This window comes from Salvia hispanica, chromosome 2 (assembly GCF_029641045.1).
Source record: "Salvia hispanica isolate PSC_SH4W2 chromosome 2, Shi_PSC_v1, whole genome shotgun sequence".
NCBI lineage: Eukaryota > Viridiplantae > Streptophyta > Magnoliopsida > Lamiales > Lamiaceae > Salvia > Salvia hispanica.
This window is the reverse complement of record NC_142693.1, coordinates 61,816,581-61,837,828: the sequence shown is the minus strand read 5'-3', so window position 1 is coordinate 61,837,828 and position 21,248 is coordinate 61,816,581. Positions and strand designations below refer to the sequence as shown.

Here is a 21,248-nt window from a genome sequence, read left to right as displayed (position 1 = left end):
TCACTTCATTTCTTACAATTACGGGGACCCAACCATAAGTATGGAAAGTTATTACATACTTATGATGATTTGTTGATGATTGTTTAAGTATTTCTTTGTTTCATGTTAGACTTATTTATAATTGATAGACCAAAAACAATACTAGTCATTTTGATAATTTTGATCCATAAATTCGTAGAAAGTATTTACAGAAAAAATTAGGAATGAATATTTATAGAAAAAATAAGCTAAAAAGTATAATACTGTATAAATTAAAATCCATTAAAATATTACTCCATTAAAATATTACTCCATAAAAGAAAAAGAACATATAGAATGAAATGTCTAATTAAAGAAAAAGGAAAAGAACCAACGGGTTGTATGGTAGCATGGAGTTGTGGTGACCTTTAGGTCACGGGTTCAAACCAGTCTATCTGTTGGGAGACTTTCTACCCTTTTCTAATTGTGATTTCTCGTGCCTTTATAGTAATTGTAATCTACACTAGTATAATGATAGAATATACGTAATTTGATTTTTGTCTTGATTATGTTACGAAGAGTTAAAGAGAAGCTTATATTTTGTGTTAATTTTAATGACTCTAATCGGTATGTCTTTATTACAAACTAAAATGCATTATATAGAATTTTTCTACATTAATTTAGTACTCCGTAACAGATAAAAATTTATGTTTCAACATTAGTTTAGTAACATATTCATCTAAAGCTGTGTATTTATATAAAGACTAATAAAAAATTATAGTTGAACAAAATTTGTCAAAAGGAAAGATTGATAATGAAGTCTAAATCCATGATTAAGATGGTGACATTCCTTGTAATATTCCTTGTAATATGTGCAACAATCTTAGGGGAATCATACACTCCGCCAGGACCGAATTGCTATAAAAACTTGCCTAAGTATTGTTTTGATGAGGTCCGTGAAGTCATATGTGCAGGACCAAATGCTCTTATAAGGTATAATCGACTATCCAAATATTTATTTAAAGTCAAATATATTAATGTGAGGCTTTGATATATACTAACTCCATCCTAAAAAAAAGACTAGTTTTACCATTCTGAGTTGTCCCCAAAAATTATACCAAAATTTAAATATGGAATATTTTTAACCGATTACACACTACTAATAATGTGGATCACTTATCCAATACCACTATTTCCACAATCTTCTCTCACTCCCTCTCTTACTTTTTCTCATTTCAATCTTATTTACTAATTGTACATTAAAATATGTGTCATTTATAAATTTATATGGTTTTTTGATGACGCAATATAACACTTCGTCACTTTATGAGGTGAATATGAAATAGAGGTTGAATGAAATATAACTTTATTTCAAATATCTCATCGACGTTTTTATAATACTTGGGTAACTTTATATTCCCTTTGTACCATGATAGATGTTACACTTTCTCTTTTAGTTTGTCACACAAGAGATATCACATTTCCTTTGTTGGAAATATTTCATTAATATAAATATACTAGTACTATTTTTCTCTCTCCACCGAACACACAAAACAACTTCACCTAAGTTCCTGTGTTAATTCTCAAGTGTACCATCTATTATGAGACGGAGGGAGTATTTCTCCTTAATTGTATTTTGACCCTAAACAACCATTCGACGAAATAGAAATGTATTTCCAATAAAGTATTTAATTTATTAATTTCAAGTAATGAATATTTATGGTAGAGATTCAGCAATTTCGTGATTGTGGTAGTATTATTTTATTTCATCTTTGTTCAGAACAAATTTAGTTCTGACTTCTGCATAAGCATGGAACTAATCATGTACACTTAACTGCAATGATTAAGGAACAAACTTTGAGTTCTCTTAATCACGATGAATTATTAAAGAATAGTTTTTATGCATATATCGCCTTCAATGTACCTAACAAAATGCCAAATGTTGTGGGATCCTTAAGTTGAAAATGAAAGAAAACAACAAATACCACAAAAACCCAAATAAACACCACTCATGTCGTGAGAAAATTAATATAAATACATGAAGAGCAACTAATTAATCTTAAATTAAAATCTAAGCCTTCCATAAATGTATGTTATCTTTATTATGTAATTGGAGAAAGTGTTATATATTTTAGTATAATTTTAGAGCAATTAGTTGGTAATGTCACTAAATTTAGCCGAATTATGGATTTATTCATAAACGTAAAACTTGGTCTTAAACTTGGTGGTTGGAATTCCCCCACTCCATGAAATCAATTCCTATGTGGCTTGCCTAATAATCTAGGTAGCCCGAAACAAAAAACAATGGACAAATTGCTCATATTACTAACGAATTCAGACCGAGTTTAATTTATAGAATTAATTACATTAACAATAATTTTGAGATATTCTTATTAAATAAAATTAAATGATACTAACAAATGTTTAGTAATTATGCACATCTTTGGTTAAACAAGATGGTGGTAAAGACATGCATGTGCGAGACCAAAACAACAAATCTGCTTAGAGCAACACGTTGATTGACTTTTAATTTGTCTTTAGGTATATATAGTTTGGTAATGACCATAAAAAACTGTTTTTTTCTTGTTCCTTTCTTCTTTTGAGTCTCTCGTATTTACATACATCAGTAGTTGAAACCAGTGCATGAGTATTTTTTGTGTATATAAACAATATTAACTCCGTGCAACAATTATTCGTATGTGCTCGATCATCTAAAAATTGTATATATATATTACCAATTTTAATTAAAATTTACTTCAATTTGAGCAAATATCAAATCATGCTATTTTCTTATCACATTTGGCTTCAAAATGTCATATTATTATAAACAATATTTTATTCAAAAAATACTTTTAAAAATTAGAATATAGTATAAGCTACTTTTAAATTTATAAATACCAATTTTCGTTTTTGATATGATAAAAGTGACAATAACAAATTGTATGAATTGTGACACAAGAAATAGGTCACGTAGTCTCATCCTTTAATGTCAATAAATATTTCTAATTTTAACAATAATTATTATATGTATAGAATCCCAAGGCCTCACACATAAATGATCATTAAATAAAAGTAGTCGAATATATTTAAATTTGCATTTATCCAATACGAATAAACCACCTCTTCCCTACTAGTTCCATTAATTAACCATTTCTCCCTCCCCTCTCTCTATATATATCAAATTTCAAGATCCACCCCAAATTCCAAACCTCCTCTCATGCACAAATCTCTCTCTCTCTCTCACTCTCTCTCTCTCACACACAAGCACTGAAAATGGCAAACGAGCTCCAGAAAAACTCTATGTACATAGAAAATGGTGAAGCAAGCAAGAATTTTGACGACGACGGCCGTCAACGAAGAACAGGTAGAGTGGTTAATGTTTGAGTTCTAAATTTTTAAATTTACTATGACGCCACTTTTAAATTTCTATTAACTTAATTTATTAATAAAAAAATAAAAAATAAAAATAGTTAATTTATGTTCATTTATCAATAAAAATAGGGACGGTGGTGACGGCGAGCGCGCACATAATAACGGCGGTGATAGGGTCGGGGGTGCTGTCGTTAGCGTGGGCGATAGCGCAGCTGGGATGGGTGGCCGGGCCGGCTGTGCTGATGGCGTTCTCATTCATCACCTACTTGACCTCCACCTTCCTCGCCGACTCGTACCGCCACGACGGCCGCCGCAACTACACCTACATGGACGTCGTCCGTTCTCACTTAGGTATCTTTGCATTTCAATTTCAACTTCTTTGTGTTGGAAATATTTTCTCATTTTACCAATAAATCTTGGTACCAATAAATATGATTAATAGCTAAATTACAAAATTTCATCAAATTCAGGACAATTATTTTAAAATGAAATGTTAAATAAGACAATTTCAAAATTTTCATCTCACATTTCCAATGTTCAAAACTAACGTCGTTTTATTCAAATAAGTACTACTATTACTTTTTGTCTTTTTAGTTCTTTTCTGAATATCAGTTGATGTTATTTTGTAAATAATTAAGACAATTGATAAAAATTAAAACTTTCATGTTTTAATATCTTAGTACACTATTAAAAATTTTATTTTATCATTTTGGTATGTGTGTAAGTAGTATTACATGTTCAAATTTGTTTTTACTATATTTAGTAAGTAGGGGAAGTTTCCCCTGGATAAAAATAATGAATAGAAATGAGGTATGTATTTCACTAATTCTTTTAGGTAATTTTTAAAATTCGAGTCATTCTCAAATGGACGGTGAATGAAGAGAATATGGAGTATGTTTTAAAATCATGAGACTGGCTAAATTGTAATCAAAATTTATGAATTAAAATAATTAATAATTATTTTAATTATATAATGTGTAGGTGGTTACAAAGTTCAGCTATGTGGGCTGGCTCAGTATGGGAATCTTGTTGGGGTCACCATTGGATACACAATTACTGCTTCGATTAGTATGGTGTGAGTATATTTCCAATTATAATTTTTATAAATAATTAGTTTTGATGATTGAATGAGTTAATTTTGTGAATTAGGGCTGTGAAAAGGTCAAATTGTTTCCATAAGGAAGGACATAATGCAGAATGCTCAATATCAAACTACCCATTCATGGCTATATTTGCTGGAATTCAGCTGATTTTGAGCCAAATACCCAATTTCCATGAGCTTTCCTGGCTATCTATAGTTGCGGCCGTCATGTCCTTCGCTTACTCCTCCATCGGCCTCGCCCTCTCCATTGCCAAGCTCGCAGGTTCTCTCTCCCTTTCTCTCTCACGAGCACATACATTCACAAAATTTGGTCAAATTATGCCGGTCTCACAATATTCGATAATAGAATATTAAATCACGCAGTTTCAAATTTTCTCAATTTTATCATCTGCATAACTCAAAACAACATTTCTTCATTAAAAGAAAAAAAAATACTTATTATAATGAAATGTTGTCGTTTAGAAAACCACAAACGACGTCGGTTTATCCATGTGTGAGACAATTGCCGAAATAAAACTTCATGACCTAATATTCCGTTTTCAAACCTTTTGTGATTTATCAGAATTTGGCTAAACTACTTGATTGGTGAATTTGCACCGAAAGGTTGAGTTTGAAATTTAGCAATCAACATCTCTATGTCAAAATCTTATGCATTATGAAAATTGTATCGTTTTCAAATTTTATTTGATTGAAATTAATTATTCAAAAAATTGAAAAATAGGTGGTGGAGGGCATGTGGAGACAAGCCTAACAGGGACGAGAGTAGGAGTGGACACAAGCGGCTCAGAAAAGGTGTGGAATAGCTTTCAAGCCATTGGAGACATTGCTTTTGCCTATGCTTATTCAACTGTCCTAATTGAAATCCAGGCATGTCTTTTTTTCTTCCATTATCATTTCAATCCAATTTAATTACGCAACTACACGCATGATTAGTGTTCGATTTGATAGATTAGATAAGATCAAACTTTATGAATGCCATTCAGTTGAGTTGATGCAATTTAGTTATAGCCTCTTTTCGATAAAATTAATCTCGAGTCGCTTTAATTTTAAACAATTTTGGGATATGTGGTATTTAGTTTGATGGAGAGATATGATTTGATTCTATACTTTATATTGAGACAATGTCATGTATGATTAATTTGTCTGGGCATTTTTCCAATAAAATAATTTTGGATCAGTTTAATCTTGAACAATTTCGAATAGTAGAGTTTGATACGATGGAATAGATGGAATTGAATCTTATAAATGTCATTTGATTAGGTGGATACGATTCTAAACTAAATTCATAGATAATGTTACATACTATAATTAGTCTTAATAATTACTACTCCATAAGATTAATTTTTTTATATATATAATTAATATTGATTCAGTTCACGCCGACAAAGGCAAGGATATGATAGGTGTACCAATCCAACATAATTTCATGTGCTTTTGCATAAGCTATGGCAGTCCACATGTTTTTAATTAATTTCCACAGGATTATGAGTCAAAAATATTCAACACAATCGGCCCATGACTGAATCTTGTGTGACTCATGTTTTCTTCTTTCTTTAACATTTCTTTTTGTTTGGGAATCATACATTTGATACGTGACACGTGGCTCCCTTATCGAGTTTGGAATATATCTAATCTAATTATTTTATATAAATAAAATCAAACATATGAAGAACTTTAATTAGTTAAAAAAAATATTATAAAGTGAAACATACAAAATAAGGGACAGAGAAGAGGGACACGAGTCATGTGTAGGCTGTGTGTTGTAGCACAAAGACTTATAGTAATGGGATAGCTATTAAATTTGAGATATATCCACATTTAATGTCATGTGTCTTTACTCAAAATAAATAAAGACACCCATACCTTACAGCCTATATAAATTTGTCTTTATTTTTAATCAATTTTTCGCATTTGTTTCTGGGACACTATTTAATAGGCTGTTTTTTCTCCATAGTTGACTTTTAGTAACGGAACCTATTTTAATTTTAAAATTACTGTATTTGAAATATAGAGTAAAATTTCTTATAATAATAATAATAATGTGATCTATGGTCCAGCGTTATAAATTGGTTTGGCACTGTGCATGTGAAATCTCTGGCACAAAAACACAAGAACGAATAATGACCATAGAATATTTTAAAAAGATTGGAATAAAATCAAATTAGGGATACATACACTCACTAGTTTTTCATATTCTACTTTTATAGCGTGTGCGTTACCTCCATACCCAAATGGACCATATCTTTCTTCTTTTGTTTTATTTGGTATTCGAAAGCCCCACCACTTTGAGTTATCATATTTTTCTTTTAAGAAATTTTCAATTATTTTCATTGTGAAAATACAATTTTATATCTGAAAAATGTATTTCAAAATTGCAAATTAATAGTACTTGTATTATTGTTATTGTATGTATTATTGTCCCCTAAATTTGAAATCCACCGCATGACTCATCACAGTGATTCGAATCTTCAACCTATTAATTCAAAGAGAAACGTCTTCCCACTTACACTTTGTTATCCCAACTATACTTCATTATCTCATTTGATATAATTCATCTGACGTTCTTATATGAACTATTACTATGATTTTAACAAAATCAGAGGTTCTAAAATCTTTTATATTGGGATTTGTTGTATTTAACAGGACACGCTGAAATCTCCACCACCGGAAAATGTGGTGATGAAGAAGGCTTCTTTAATAGGTGTGGCAACCACCACCCTATTCTACGTCCTCTGCGGCTGCCTCGGCTACGCAGCCTTCGGAAACAACGCTCCCGGCAACTTCCTTACTGGGTTTGGCTTCTACGAGCCCTTCTGGCTGATCGACTTCGCAAACGTGTGCATTGCCGTCCATCTAATCGGAGCTTATCAGGTAGCACGAAAAAAACAAGAACCCTAAGAAACTATAAACTATATCGTATTTCATCTCATCAATTTTTCGTCATACCATTCGCGAAACAGGTGTTCGCGCAGCCTTTATTCGGCTTCGTGGAGAGTCGCTGCAGGCAGAAGTGGCCGGAAAGCAAGACGATCACCAAAGATTACTCGGTCCGCATTCCTCTATGCGGAGTTTATGACTTCAATGTGTTCAGATTGGTGTGGAGATCAGTGTATGTGATAGTAACAGCAGTGATTGCAATGATCTTCCCCTTCTTCAACCACTTCCTCGGCCTCATCGGAGCAGCCTCGTTCTACCCGCTGACCGTGTACTTCCCCATAGAGATGCACATTGCGCAGGCCAAAGTGCCCAAGTACTCCAGCAGATGGGTGTGGCTGAAGATCCTCAGCTGGGCTTGCCTGATTGTGTCGCTCGTCGCAGCGGCCGGATCCGTGCGAGGGCTCGCCGACGACGTGAAAACGTACAAGCCTTTCCAGAGTCAAGCTCATGAATAGAGCACATGTAGGGCTAGATCCTATTCAATCTATGAGTCCAAGATCCAAAACATTATTTACCTGCATTTCAGCATTTAGTGATTCTGTAGAGATCAATTGTCACCATATGAGAACTGTATGCCCATTTGAATAAGATAAGCTTAGTTTTAAACCAATAAAGGCTACAATATGAGCATCAATACATCGATGTCCACTACGTTATGTGCATAAGGTAACGCGATAAATAAACAATAGATAATATTAGAAAAACGCATAAAGAAACTAAAACTGCACAGCATGTTAGTGGGTAAAGATAAACAAGCATGCACAGGTAGGTAGCATCCTATTCTATTGAAGCAACAGAGGTTGGTTTCTGTTCTAACGTTTTCAAAAATTGGCAAGTATCACCACATTTGCTTCGCACCATCCATGGATTAGATTCCTACAACCTGAAAACAGCTACAGATGGAATACCATGATATCAACGATTCAGGCTGCTTCAGTCTCACAAATTACAAATGCTTGAATTAGACTCTGTGCAGCATTGGTCTGCTCGGGAGTCCCAGAAATTATGATCACGGTTTCTGATGCCCCAGGTTTAGGATCGGTGATGGTAACTTTTGCATCTGAAATCTGATAAGAGAAAACACAAAAATTTGATGGTTCTGAACTTTGACTTCATCTAATGAGCCAATGAAATATACTGATATGAATATCCATCATCTAAACAAATATACGTGTACACATATAGCGGAATGATCAAATAAAAACCATCCTTATTCTACTAACCGAGACAAGTCTTTTTACTCACAAAACAATTAGTGCTTCTCTATGATATGCTTTTTAACCATAAAGCAATGCTTTTTCTATGTTTGTGCTTCTTTATGCAAACAAAACAATGCTTTTTACATATTGCAGCATTGTTTTAGTCACAGTTAACAAATTGAAGAGCAAAGTCAAACTAGGCCTTCTTCAGATGCATACCTCGCGAATTTGTCTAAGGCACCCACCTTCCTCTCCGTAAATAGCAGGAATAACAAAGCGAGGAACAACAACCTCAACAGTTGTGCTTGTGATAACAGGTTGATTTCCACTGCAATGGCAAGCTAAACAACTAAATACAAAACCAAGAAAGTAAATTCAAACACAATAACATTGACACTCCAGAAGTACAAACCCTGCAAATCCACCAAGTCTTCTCTGAGGACCACCTGGATAGTCTGGAAATCCCATAGCACCAGGTCCTTCCATTGGTCCCTGCAACCCGCCATTTTACGAAATGAGTACATAAATAGCGTGATGTTATATGGTTTTCCACCACCACTTAGCAATAGGCATACATACAAATGCCCCCAAGGGCTAGAAGATTTAAAATGCATCCCACTCAATAAAAAATGCACCACATAATATTTATCAGGGTAAATCTATATCCTGCAAGTTTGCTATGTAGTTCAATCGTAGATCTCATAGGGTTTATACCTGGGTTCCCCATGGTGCTCCAGGAGGCATTCTTTCAGACATATGAGGCGGGATCCCTGGCCTTGGAAAATCATGAGCAAAATGAGGGCGATCATCATGTGGATGGAAGCCACCAACTGGAGGATGGCCCCCAGGACCATCAAAATTGTTAAATGGTGGACCTCGATTAGAGAATGTTCCGGGAGGCGAAAACTCTCTTCTTCCCATGTATGAGGGAAACGGGGGCATTTGCTCCATAAATGCTGGGTTTGGATGGTGAACCATGGGTGGAAATGCATCACGAAAGAAATGGTTCTTCAACCTTGTTGTTATCTGCATAAGAGCCTCTTGAACTACTTCAAAGTCTCCACTCACCTACAATTTCATATGACAGAAGCAAAAATAAAGGTCAGATAAAAGTCCTACAATGTTTTCATCCCCTTTATTCAGATTAATTATATGCAAGTTCCAAGGACGTTTGATGGTTTCGTGTCATGCATACCTGAACAACTTCCTCATTTTCTGAAGCATTCTTTGGAACCTGATCTTTACCAAGAATACGGATGTAAGCTCCAGTTGACTTTCTCATTTCAGCAATGACTGAACCACCCTTACCAAGAAGACATCCGATTTGATGAGATGAGACAAGGAGTTTCGCAAGCATGGTGTTATCCTTGCTTTCTGGAGCAGACCTAAATATTCTTGCTTGCACTCGAAGCACCGCATCTTGTGGGGGAGATATTCCATCATCCGGGTGCTACATTAAATGGAAATCAGCCATCATTTTGGGCCTCTTACATTTATCAGTTTAAAAGTGGAAGGAAGGAGTATGTGAAATTAAAGAGATGTAAACAAGCGATGAATTAAAAAACATACAGCAGGACCAGATATGATAATTATGCGATCTTCCGCGTCACCTGTACCCTCTAGAACCTTGATATCACAGCCAGATTCATGTTGAAGAGCTTTGACGATAGAACCTCCCTTTCCAATTACACCACCCACCTTTTCCTCATTACACAGTACCCGGTAAGTTATAACTTCAGGAGGAAAATTCATTCTACCAGGAATACCATTGTCACCATCATGAAATCCAGATGGATAGGGTGCTCCATGTCCATGGAATGGACGATTCGGAGGTGGGAACCTATCCTGCCTAGGAGTATCAAAGGAATGAGATGGCTTGACCGGAAAAGGATCCTGATGCTTAGGAATATGCTCAAGCAGCTGTTGGGAAACAGAAAGAAGAGCTTTCTTGATGGCATCAAGAGTACCAGATATCTGCAAAAGAGAATGCAATGTCAAACTATACTCAATCATCAAACTATAGTTATGTTTTTAAAGCTTTTCGTATTTAAACATGTATTACCTCTGTCCACGAAAATTTGTCTAGTGGATGGCACGAGTTTTAACACAAAATTGGTAAAGTAAGAGGGAGAGAGGAAAATAGACGTATACGTACTCTTAGTGGAAAAATATGGGACCCGCCTCATTAGAGAAAAAACATACTGATGAATTGATAGAGATTAATTTTGGTGGACAGACCAAAATGAAAAGCATGACTATTATTTGTGGACGGAGTTAGTATTTATTGTTATTTAAAATTCAGGAATGATTGATAAGCTTGCTGCATTTTAAGATCTTGATCTTAGTCATGGCTTTATATCTCAAATTTGTCAAAATAACAATCATCACTACAAGATGTCCATGACAAATATATTTAAGTACATTTTGCACATATATGTACACATGATAACGAGTGTGGAAGCAGTCTGAAAATTGAAATGCAGTAAGCTGTGTGTTAAATAATGCGCCAAATACAATGAAGACGGAAGTACCTGAACCAATTCATCAGAAGAAGATGCACAAGAAGGCAGTTTATCCTTTGGAAGAATTCGTATCTGCGCTCCACTTTCAGATGACATTTGTTTTATCACACTGCCAGCTTTTCCTAACAAACAGCCTACTTGACCAGAGAAGACAATTAGCCTAACAACAGATGAAGATGGCTTTTTACTTTCTTCTTCTCCTTCCTTAGTCTCAGCAAACACATCAACCATTTTATCAAACACAACTAGCAAAGCTTTCTGAACAGCTGAATTTTCTTTGTCCTTATCTGATTTAGAGTCATCAACTGGACCATCCTGCTCTTTGTTTCCTTCCCCATCTTCTTCACGGTTCTCATTGGACTCAGGGATTTTTGTCTCCTCGTTTTCATCCTTAACCTGCTCACTCGTCATTTCCTTAGCTTTATCTAGAGCTACTATTACTATGACTCTTTCATCACAACCAGGGACTGTTTCCTCAACGCGGACTTTTGCTCCAGTCTCTTGGCGTATTTGAGATATGTTGCTGCCACCTTTTCCAATAATGCCACCAATTTTGGAAGCTGGGCAAAGTACACGTATAACCTTGCTAGGTGTTGCATTAAATGGTGCAACACCAGAACCCAAAGCTGCTGATTTTTGCCACTTCCTTCTACCACTTCCATCTGTAGGACTTTGGTCTAGTGGCCTCTTAGCAGGTGTAACTTGAGCCGACATCCCTCAAGATCCCACCAATAAAATGACAGCTTCTGCCAAGAATTTTAATAACATGAATCTCATAACACGAATATATTGCAAAGACAAGCTCTGAAATGTAAAGTAAATTAAATTAGATGGTCCATTCCATATTAAGGTAAGATCCTAGTTGGAAAAATCGGGTTATGATTTGATGGATCTGCACATTACAAAATAATCATAATGTAAAACAATATCAGATGGTTCTAATGTTCGACAAATTCAATGAAGTCCTAAATGCCAACCATTATTACAATCTCACTATATACTACACATACTCCCACTATAGGGATTTGTTCACAAATTCACAATTACCATGACAACCGGCAAACTGAAACAGCACACCATATACATCAACCATTTTTCATTCTAAACGACTTAATGATCCCCATACACGTGTAAAAAGAAACGTATTTCCACTACTTTCAACCACGCACAATAAATTTCAGGATAATGTGTGACTCATCGCGCTTAAATGACCTTTCTAGGGCATGGCCAAAATTCAGACCTAGCATAAACAATTAAATCAATACACACAAGAAATGGAAAATCCGAAATCCAAAACATCTAATAAATTGAATTTCATACAAAAAGGAAATAAGAACACAACATGCATTCAGCTTTTAGCACCAAATGTATCCTTCCCTGTCTCAAGAATAATTCCATACTTCATTCACTAATATATGAATTTCTCTTGAATTCCCACGAGATCACCTAATTAAACTTCAATTACGAGTTAAGGCGCATCGAATACATCAAAGGCCCACAGACTAATGAACATGCATGAAAATACATATTCCAATTCGATAAAAAAAAAAATCCAAAGAAGAAATTAATAAGGGCATCTCGAACCCAACGGCATTCTGCTCCAGCTAAACACTAAAGAAAACGCATTATAGGATTCTAATTTTCAGATTCTCAACACCTGAAACGCAAGATGTTCACAAATGCATTTTCCTTGCTTGTGTTTTGAAGATTCCACATTAGTTAGCCCCTTATCTTGGGTGATCACTCATGATTTGAACATAGAAGCAAATTTGATCCAAGATTTAGGGATTTAGAAATTGGGGGAATTCGGATTTGACCTTAATTCGAACAAACAAAGGGCGACGGCGGGCCGGTGGCTGTCGACGATGAGCGGCGGAGACTGCTGAGGCAACGCGACTGCTCACGAGCTGGACTTTTGAAGACGGAGGGACGGAATTGTGATGGCGCTGGCGAGGGGCTGTTGGTTGCAGTCGGCGGCGGCGAGCGCGGCGAGAACAATGGAAGGCGCAGTAGACGCGAGTGAGTGAGATACAGAGTTTAATTTTATTAATTAAATGTTTGTAGATTTATTTATTTTCTGCTAAAAATATTGGAGTGTATTTTAATTTGAGAATTAGTGAATTCATTTGATTCTCGAGTTCGGCCCGGCCCATTAGTGCTAATTATCCAATTATAACTGGAGTGGAAATTATTACTTGGGCCAATCCTATTTTGTGTTCTTATTAGTCGGCCCTTTTAAAAGTAAGAACGATGTACTACTGCTCTCTTCGTCCGCTAATAAATTTCTCATTTTTTATTAGATCGGATTTTAAAAAATTATTTAATTTTATAAAGATAGATAAGTAGAAAAAATTTAGCAGAATGTGAATCATACTTTTATATAATGATTTTATAATAAAATATGAGGTTCACCTACTAAACATAGGTAAATGTAAAATTAGATATTTATTGGCGAATGGACAAAAGAATAGAAAAATGAGTCATTTAATGGCGGACGAATAGCATTCTACGAGGCTTTAATATGTGTAGGTTGGGAGCCAAGGAGAGTCGTCGACAGAGGCATTGAATGGAGCAGCCTAGAGCTCTCTACCGAAGGCGGGGAGGTTGTCGATGTCGGTGCCTAGAATACACACCAGCCAATGCAAGAATTTTGAAAGAGATGAAAAAGCTGAAAGGATTTCGAGTTGGAGGAAAGAAGGAAGCAACATTTTTTACAATGAGCTTGATTGTATTTTGTTCCCTGTTTTAGTATTTATATCTGAAAACGTCTTTTCGATACAATGAGCTATTGTATTTTGCCACTAACGTTTTTAAATTTGACTGGAATTCTAAATTGTCGAAATTAACTACTACACACACAAAATTCATGTATAAAGTGAAGTGAAAAAGAAAATATCAATTCAATTACCCAAACTATAGAAAAATATTCTTCCTATGAGAGAGAGAGGGTATGACACCTAATACCAGGTACCCAATTTTACTAAAAAGTCCAAAAATATCCTTAATATCTTGGGAACATTTTTGGTGAAAAAATAGGCCACATAGTAGAAAATGCCATGGATGAAATGAAACTATCCCTAAGTCCAAAGACTATTTATAATATTTTTAAAATTCAAAAACATTAACATGCAAACATCAAAGTTCAAATATCATTTATATATAGTTATGTAAAACAGTAAAAGTAGACTTCTCTATTTAATCTTGTCTAGGTATGTTTTTCAAAATAGTGACATTACTTTAAAGTAAAACAGTAAAAGTGATAAAAGATTTTTTTAAAAGTTCACTGGGTTATAGAAACATTAAGTGGGCATAAATTTGTACTTGTTCCTACTGTATTTATTGAGAGTTTTTTTTAATGAAAATAATCAAACTTACTTGCATAATATAATGAAATTTTTGCTAATAAGTGGAGTGTAAGTAAATTGTGTATATTGACAATCTTTTTAACTATTTAATAAACTCGCCCTCTAGCATTTTTAATCGATGAAAATATGTAGAATTCAACCATCACAACTTCACTAAAATGAACACACCTATAACATGAAGTATTTCATTCTATGGGTTAGATGCTCGATTAACTTTATTTAAAAATATTTTGCACAGTACGTTGTAACGTGACTTTTTATATGATTTATTATTTTTTCATACATATAATATATAGTATATTTATTATAAAAAAATATATAGTAAAGTTCCTATAAAATTATTTTATGCATCCGCAACTGACTAAACATATTTTCTTCTTTCACTTGAAAAACGTTTTATTGAGGTTATTTTCTACAAATAAATAGATAGGAACATGCATCTCGACGTAAAGGTAAGCATCGGAATTCTTTGCATCTTATCTATTTTCTTAACAAACTTTTTTCTAAGACTTTTTACCTATTTAGAAAAATAAGTCATGCATGTCGTGTTTTGAGTGGAGCACTAAGACTATATATATTTGCTTTATTAAAAAGCGACTCATATCTTATTTTATTACAAATTGAACCACTCTGATTAGATTTGTATCACCAAGGACGAATTTACAACATTTTCAATTTCATAATATGAGTATAAGGACAAATTTATATGGATTAGGATGCATACATTGTCTTTATTTTTGTTTTAGTTGGGAATAGAGGGGATTGATTGGTGTTTACATATATTTTAGTTGCCTCTCGTGAATTTGCTCCACACTTTCATCTAATATTGTAGTATGTTTTAATTGAGAAAATTAAATAGCCAAATACGTCATGATTACGAACTATCACCAATTTGCAAATTTCAACATCATTTTTTTTGCAATTGAAACGCAACCACAATTTGTGACTGGCCTTTGGGGTCATGGATTTTTTGTCGTTTGAATTCTTATATTCGACATTCATACAACCTCACAAAGAGAATGGTATCAAATGTAGAAAACAACTAACGAAGCATTGAAAGATAGAAAACAACTACTTGATGTTATTTTCGGTATACAAGTTGAGTTCAATATATATTCATATTCTACGTAATAATCACTGACTTATATTTTTCTATAAATTTCAAAAATAGTCAATTAAATCACCATCTTTTGGATTTTGTATAATTTTTTCACTGAAAAAATCAGAAAGTATCTTAAGTAGTGATATAAGCAGCAATTACCTTTTATATTTTTTTACTTTTTTTTCAAAAAATAGAATGGGATCTATGCGATTGATATTTGGGTCGAATGTTTATTAAAAGAAGGAATGGTTGATATATGTACGTCTCATTCATTTTAGTTGAGTGACGATTGAGAATTTTGCCACATAATATGATTTCACCATCATCCATTATAGGGTTTTTGGCTTTTAAAACCAAAAACTTTTCCCGAATTCTGGTTTTTCCCATGAACTTTGAGATTTGTTTTTAAAACCATAAACTTTCATTTCGTTTGATATTTCCTGACCCGACCCGAATAACCCATTTTCGGCCAGAAGCTTTCCCACGTGGACTACCGCAAAAATGACATGGAAGCCGGAATTTTCACCCTAAAACGACGTCGTATTCAACCCAATTCCATTTAAAACATTACAGAAATTTCCTAAACCCTAATATCGGCTTCTTCATCCATTTTCGAAATTGGCTTCTTCATCCATCTTCGAAATCAATTTTCATCCATCCATCTTCATCCATCTCCTAAACCCTGAAATTGGCTACGAAATTAGGCGTCTACGTTCCAGGTCGAAATTCAAATGTCGTTTTCTTCACAAACCTCAAGCTTCAACGTCAATTGGCCCGAAGGTGAATTCGTAATCTGTAACCATGGAGTTCGGGCTGAGATTGGGACGTCGTGGACTGATAGTAATCCGAGAAGACGATTTTATCGTTGTCCGTCTTGGAAGGTATTCTCCACTCCCTGGCCAACTTTAGAGAAAAATCGAAGAATCGCGGTTGAAAATCCCAAAATATGTGTGAGAGAAAGGAAGAAGATCGAGAAAGGAAGAAGATTGAGAAAGGAGCCCTAACTTTTCGATTCTGCTTTTTTGTTTAAGTGTTGCTGTTGTGAATATTATTTAAATGGTATGTTGTTTAAGTTTTATTTTGCCTATTTATTTGGCCAAATAAAAAAGCCTATTTTATTTTGCCAAATGTTTAAATTGTGACCGTATATTGCCACGTAAACACTTTAAATGACAATTAGGATTAAAATTGACACGTAGACATCCGGGTTTGGTCGGTGACCCGCCGGGAGAAATATCAACCGACATGAAAGTTTATGGTTTTAAAAACAAATCTCAAAGTTCATGGGAAAAATCAAAATTCGGGGAAAGTTTTTGGTTTTAAAAGCAAAAAACCCTCGATATAAGGCTCATCGAAGGTTCCAATGGCAAGAAAAAAAATAAATATTGATATTTGATTACAACAATTACTTAAATTCCTTTTAGTTAAAAATTAATCAGAAAAGATTGTCATGTGATACAATTAAAGTTTTAAACCATTATATTCCAAAATAAAAAGGGAAGTAATTAAATATTGGTTTTAGTAATTCTATACTTCTATTTAAAATTTAATTCTCACTTAATTACTTCCTTATACTATTTTATCATGCCATGCGTATGATTAATATTTCAAATAGGAGTATATAAACTATACAGTTCATGTGAAACATGCTTATATATAAACAAGAATTACTCCAATTTTTCATAGTATCGTGATTCGTGAGTTCCAAATCATTACCAATGTTAGTCCAATTAAAATATTATGCCCACATTTAAAGTGCGGAGAAATGCATTATAAATTTATAAGCACTGGACATATGTACCAAACTATGTAGGGAAAAGTGTTTTTTTTAATTGTTTGGTAATATTTACTTTAAAGAGAATTAAATTCGATGGCGTTTGTTGTCAAGAAAAAGGTCACTGAATATCATTATTTTATTATATACTACTATCACATTGCTTGAGACAAATGAACATGCAATTAATATCCTAAATACTCAGCCGCATGTGCTTTTTAGGTAATTAGTGACATGTTTAGAAAAAAATTAGAGAGGTGAACGAGATAAAGGGGAGGAATAAGTTTCTTTGCAAATTAGAATCTGATTAGTTAGGTAGAATTCAAAATTTTATACTGAGAATTGGCTTTTTTGTGAGCACTAAGGATGATGAGCAAGCATATATATAATCAATAAATAAGAGTTTAATTACTACTAGTACAAAATTATGTGATTTTCAATATTTTAACAATTAAAATTTTATAAAAAAAAACGGTTTGATACACTTATTCTATGGTTAACCAAATCGTACTCTCTTGCAATATAAGGTGGCAATAATTGTGAAAGAATTAATGGATTCTTGTTCTGCTCTATTTCTAAGAAATTAATTTTAAAGAATAAATTAAAAGAGAGAAAATTCTAGGAATCATTCTTGTTGACATTAACATATGACATGTTGAGGTGATGAATGGGTAGGAATGAATCAAACATAAAAGCATAATAGATAATGACCCTTTAACACCTCCCTCGCCATTCGTCTCGTCAAATATGATTAGTTTTCTTGAAATTATTTTCAAAAGAATATCAAATTTATATTATGAAAACCTATATTTTATACTCCATTCATCATCAAATTTATATTATGAAAACCTATATTTTATACTCCATTCATCCTAAGACAGTTAAGCCGTTTATTTTTAGGAGGCTTTATTTGGTTTTTGATGTTCTTGCTATTTGGCTATCGATCGTAGCACTAGTGTATTTTCTTGACTGCTCTTTTTTTTCGTTTGATTTTGGTTTTGCAAGGATCGTGGGGTGCTTGTGGCCACTCTTGGCCTTTGTTTTCTTTTTTTCTTTTATTTCTACTTTTGTTATGACTCTAATTCGCTTATACCTTTGAACTTTTTTCTCGTCCACGACTTGGACATGCTGCTTTATAGTTATAAAAAAACAGTATAGACTTATAAGAATTAAGTCCACTTAGAAAATTGCGACTTATAAAGAAATCAGCTCACCTAGAAAATTACCTAAAGTAATCCTTTTTCTCCCGAATAAAAAAAGACTTCCAATAAAATATGAAATGTACCATGGGTCAACTGTACATGACATAATCAGTGTTATTTGGTCAAGTTGGCAATTCTAAATATGTTCGAGCTAAATAGTAATAAATAAATAGGTGTGCTATATATGGGAGTGGGGTGTAGGTCCAAAACTTTCACAAATAATTAATTAAGTTCCCTTAGATATGGACCAGCATTTTCCTAAGATATTATCATGCATCGTGCCCACTACAACGACATCAACTAATTATATACTACATTCTTTTCTTACATAACAACAACTAATAAGATTAGTTGCAGATCTCGAATCGACAATTTTATAGGAGTATTCCATACCAAGTGACCAATCTATGCATTTTGGATATGAATATCTATAAATTGCAGAATATTTGCTTGTTAATATTTTATTTTTATTCCATACTATTAACTATTTTTATATGAAATTTGGACTCTTTTGGCTTTTATCCAAAATTAATTTCTCTCTGAATTGATCGTAGACATGTTTATCGGAATTGCTAGTACGACTGATTCAACTGATCGTAATTTGGATGTAAATACATAAAATTTCGATATTTTATATTTCTCCTCTGGATATTTTTTAATCTAAAATACATGATATATAAGCTTCTCACTAGAATTTAATTTTCTCTGAATTAAAGCTTACATATTCGTCGGAAGTGTTAGTGTGACAGATTCAACATATCAATGAAAGGATGCTTTTAATACAAGAAGGTCATTGAGATTGATATTAGGGATTATGATTTAGAGATTTATTAAAGGGTAATTTTTGGAATTAAAATATAAAAACATATATATAATTTTACGTGGACTACGACGTAATTGGTGAGAGACATATCAATTTTATTTATGAGAGTTTATATTTATACACATAATATATAGAAGTAGAAAATGTGAGAGTGCGTATATACATATAAGTAGACATCAAGAAATATATTCCATGTCCATATACAAAGAAAAAAAAAGGAATACGATAGAAAGTTCCATAATGTAGGCGTATTAAACAAACACAACCATATCCCAAAAACCAAATTGGTAGCAAACGATTCGCTTAAAACGAATATAAATATATCTAAGGATGCTAAAAAGATAAGGTTCAACACACAGTCTTATTCATAATCCATCAAATACTATTTCTATTTCACTATATGTGCATATATTAAGTCATATTTGCATTCCCTCTCTCTCACACACACACATATAATTTGTATTTTTCTTTCATTACATGCCAATATGCCATGCATCACCCAACCTAATCACGATTATTAAACTCCATTAAAAAATTAAAGAAATTTGTAGGATTGGATTAGGGGCTAGCTAGATAGGTTTTCATTTTGCTTATTCATGTTTGATAAATTTTATCATCAATCTTTTCAAAATGGTGATGTAGCTATTAGTAATAGATAACTACAACTGGAAGATTAAATTTGATAGGCAAATTGAATATTTATCATTTTATAGTTTTAAATTGTACAATGTGATAATGTAGGTTAGGTTTAAGGTTCCCTTAGGTTATATTCTAGGACGCGGTGGCATAAAATACAAGCTACAACTTTTTTCTATGTTTTAAAATAAATATATATTCACCATTTCGTGTTAATATTAATCACGGTGTATTTGTGATGTATCGTCCATAAATTTTTAGGGTATCTGCAACACGAAGTCTTGGTCACGTTCAACGGGACCATCATAGAACATAATGTGGGGATGAGGGTGAGTCTCACAATGTCAAGCGAAGTGCCATGTGAATTGGCATCACCAATTATCTATGGAGTTTTATTTTTATATTTTTATTAAATACTTTAATTTTTACCTTAAAATTCTACTCCATATCCCATTATAGAACACTATATAACATGAGAATGATGCAATTAGAATACGCAAAAGTAATTCTTTCATTGCTATAGGAAATTAGCATCAAGAGTCTAAATGGAAATTTAAATCGACAAAAATGAACAATAATTAGGAAAATATCCCTTTTTTGGCACATAAAATACAATTCAGCTGAAAAAGAACCTTCCAAAATGGGCACGAATAATATATCGCAAATGTCAATGAAAATGTCCCATAAAAAGAAAATTAAGAATAAAAAAGATTTCATTCCTTGCACATAACAAATGCGTCGTTCTAAAGCAAATAATGGTAATTGACGTATGCTCCCTCCAAGTTTCTCATTTTGCACTTTGAGCCTCGTAATTTCATATATACAAAGGGCAGAAGCAACAATGTTCGATATGAAATGCTTTCATAATGTTGGTCGTTTGCTTCTATTTTCTCATTTCTATAATGTTTTTAGATTCTATAACACTTGATGTGTTATTTTCTTCTAGTTTTTTTTTATTATGAGTTGATTTTGTATGATAGCTCGTCATCTATCAATTTTATACCACATCCAAAAAAATAAGACACTTTGATCCATCTAAGTGACTAAGTTTGTCCCTTTTTTATTATTGTAAGTGTGATTTAAATCTCTTTTGATTTTGAAACTATTGTGATAAAAATTTGATTAAATTTTTTTTTATTGTAATTTGTTGATAAAAATTGAAAGGGGCGACTATATAAAATTTTCCTTTTTTGACTTTTATATTGACCCGTCAAGTTGAAATAAGTAAGTACTAGTATGTCGGAGCCGAATTATAA

The 21,248-nt window shown here is 33.2% G+C and overlaps 2 protein-coding genes across 3 annotated transcripts; one reads left to right on the top strand and one right to left on the bottom strand.

Annotated features, from left to right (window-relative positions):
- Positions 1-3,134: 3,134 nt before the first annotated feature.
- Positions 3,135-8,003, top strand: LOC125202227 (amino acid permease 6-like). Its single transcript, XM_048100593.2, has 7 exons — positions 3,135-3,322; positions 3,460-3,681; positions 4,312-4,405; positions 4,480-4,694; positions 5,154-5,299; positions 7,076-7,303; positions 7,393-8,003. The coding sequence occupies exons 1-7, from the start codon at positions 3,232-3,234 to the stop codon at positions 7,822-7,824; spliced, it is 1,428 nt and encodes a 475-aa protein (XP_047956550.1). The 5' UTR covers positions 3,135-3,231; the 3' UTR covers positions 7,825-8,003.
- A 41-nt stretch (positions 8,004-8,044) lies between these two features.
- LOC125202210 (RNA-binding KH domain-containing protein RCF3-like) lies at positions 8,045-13,137 on the bottom strand. Of its 2 annotated transcripts, none has more exons than XM_048100579.2 (8): positions 12,908-13,137; positions 11,100-11,836; positions 10,138-10,542; positions 9,764-10,018; positions 9,283-9,636; positions 8,981-9,060; positions 8,788-8,896; positions 8,045-8,436 (listed from the first exon to the last, which is right to left on the bottom strand). In XM_048100579.2, the coding sequence occupies exons 2-8, from the start codon at positions 11,802-11,804 to the stop codon at positions 8,293-8,295; spliced, it is 2,052 nt and encodes a 683-aa protein (XP_047956536.1). In that variant the 5' UTR covers positions 11,805-11,836; positions 12,908-13,137; the 3' UTR covers positions 8,045-8,292. The 2 variants fall into 2 exon arrangements, with proteins under 2 accessions (XP_047956536.1, XP_047956541.1); XM_048100584.2 differs by having other exon boundaries at positions 11,100-11,833.
- Positions 13,138-21,248: the final 8,111 nt, after the last annotated feature.

Bases quoted from the DNA above. Each gene is read 5' to 3' on its own strand.
- LOC125202227 (XM_048100593.2), top strand. From the start codon at position 3,232: ATGGCAAACGAGCTCCAGAAAAACTCTATGTACATAGAAAATGGTGAA. The intron at 4,406-4,479 runs GTGAGTATATTT...TTTGTGAATTAG, and splicing joins ACTGCTTCGATTAGTATGGT to GGCTGTGAAAAGGTCAAATT. The intron at 4,695-5,153 runs GTTCTCTCTCCC...ATTGAAAAATAG, and splicing joins CTCCATTGCCAAGCTCGCAG to GTGGTGGAGGGCATGTGGAG.
- LOC125202210 (XM_048100579.2), bottom strand. From the start codon at position 11,804: ATGTCGGCTCAAGTTACACCTGCTAAGAGGCCACTAGACCAAAGTCCT. The intron at 10,019-10,137 runs GTATGTTTTTTA...CATTTAATGTAG, and splicing joins TTATCATATCTGGTCCTGCT to CACCCGGATGATGGAATATC. The intron at 8,437-8,787 runs GTATGCATCTGA...TTCTCTTATCAG, and splicing joins GCCTTAGACAAATTCGCGAG to ATTTCAGATGCAAAAGTTAC.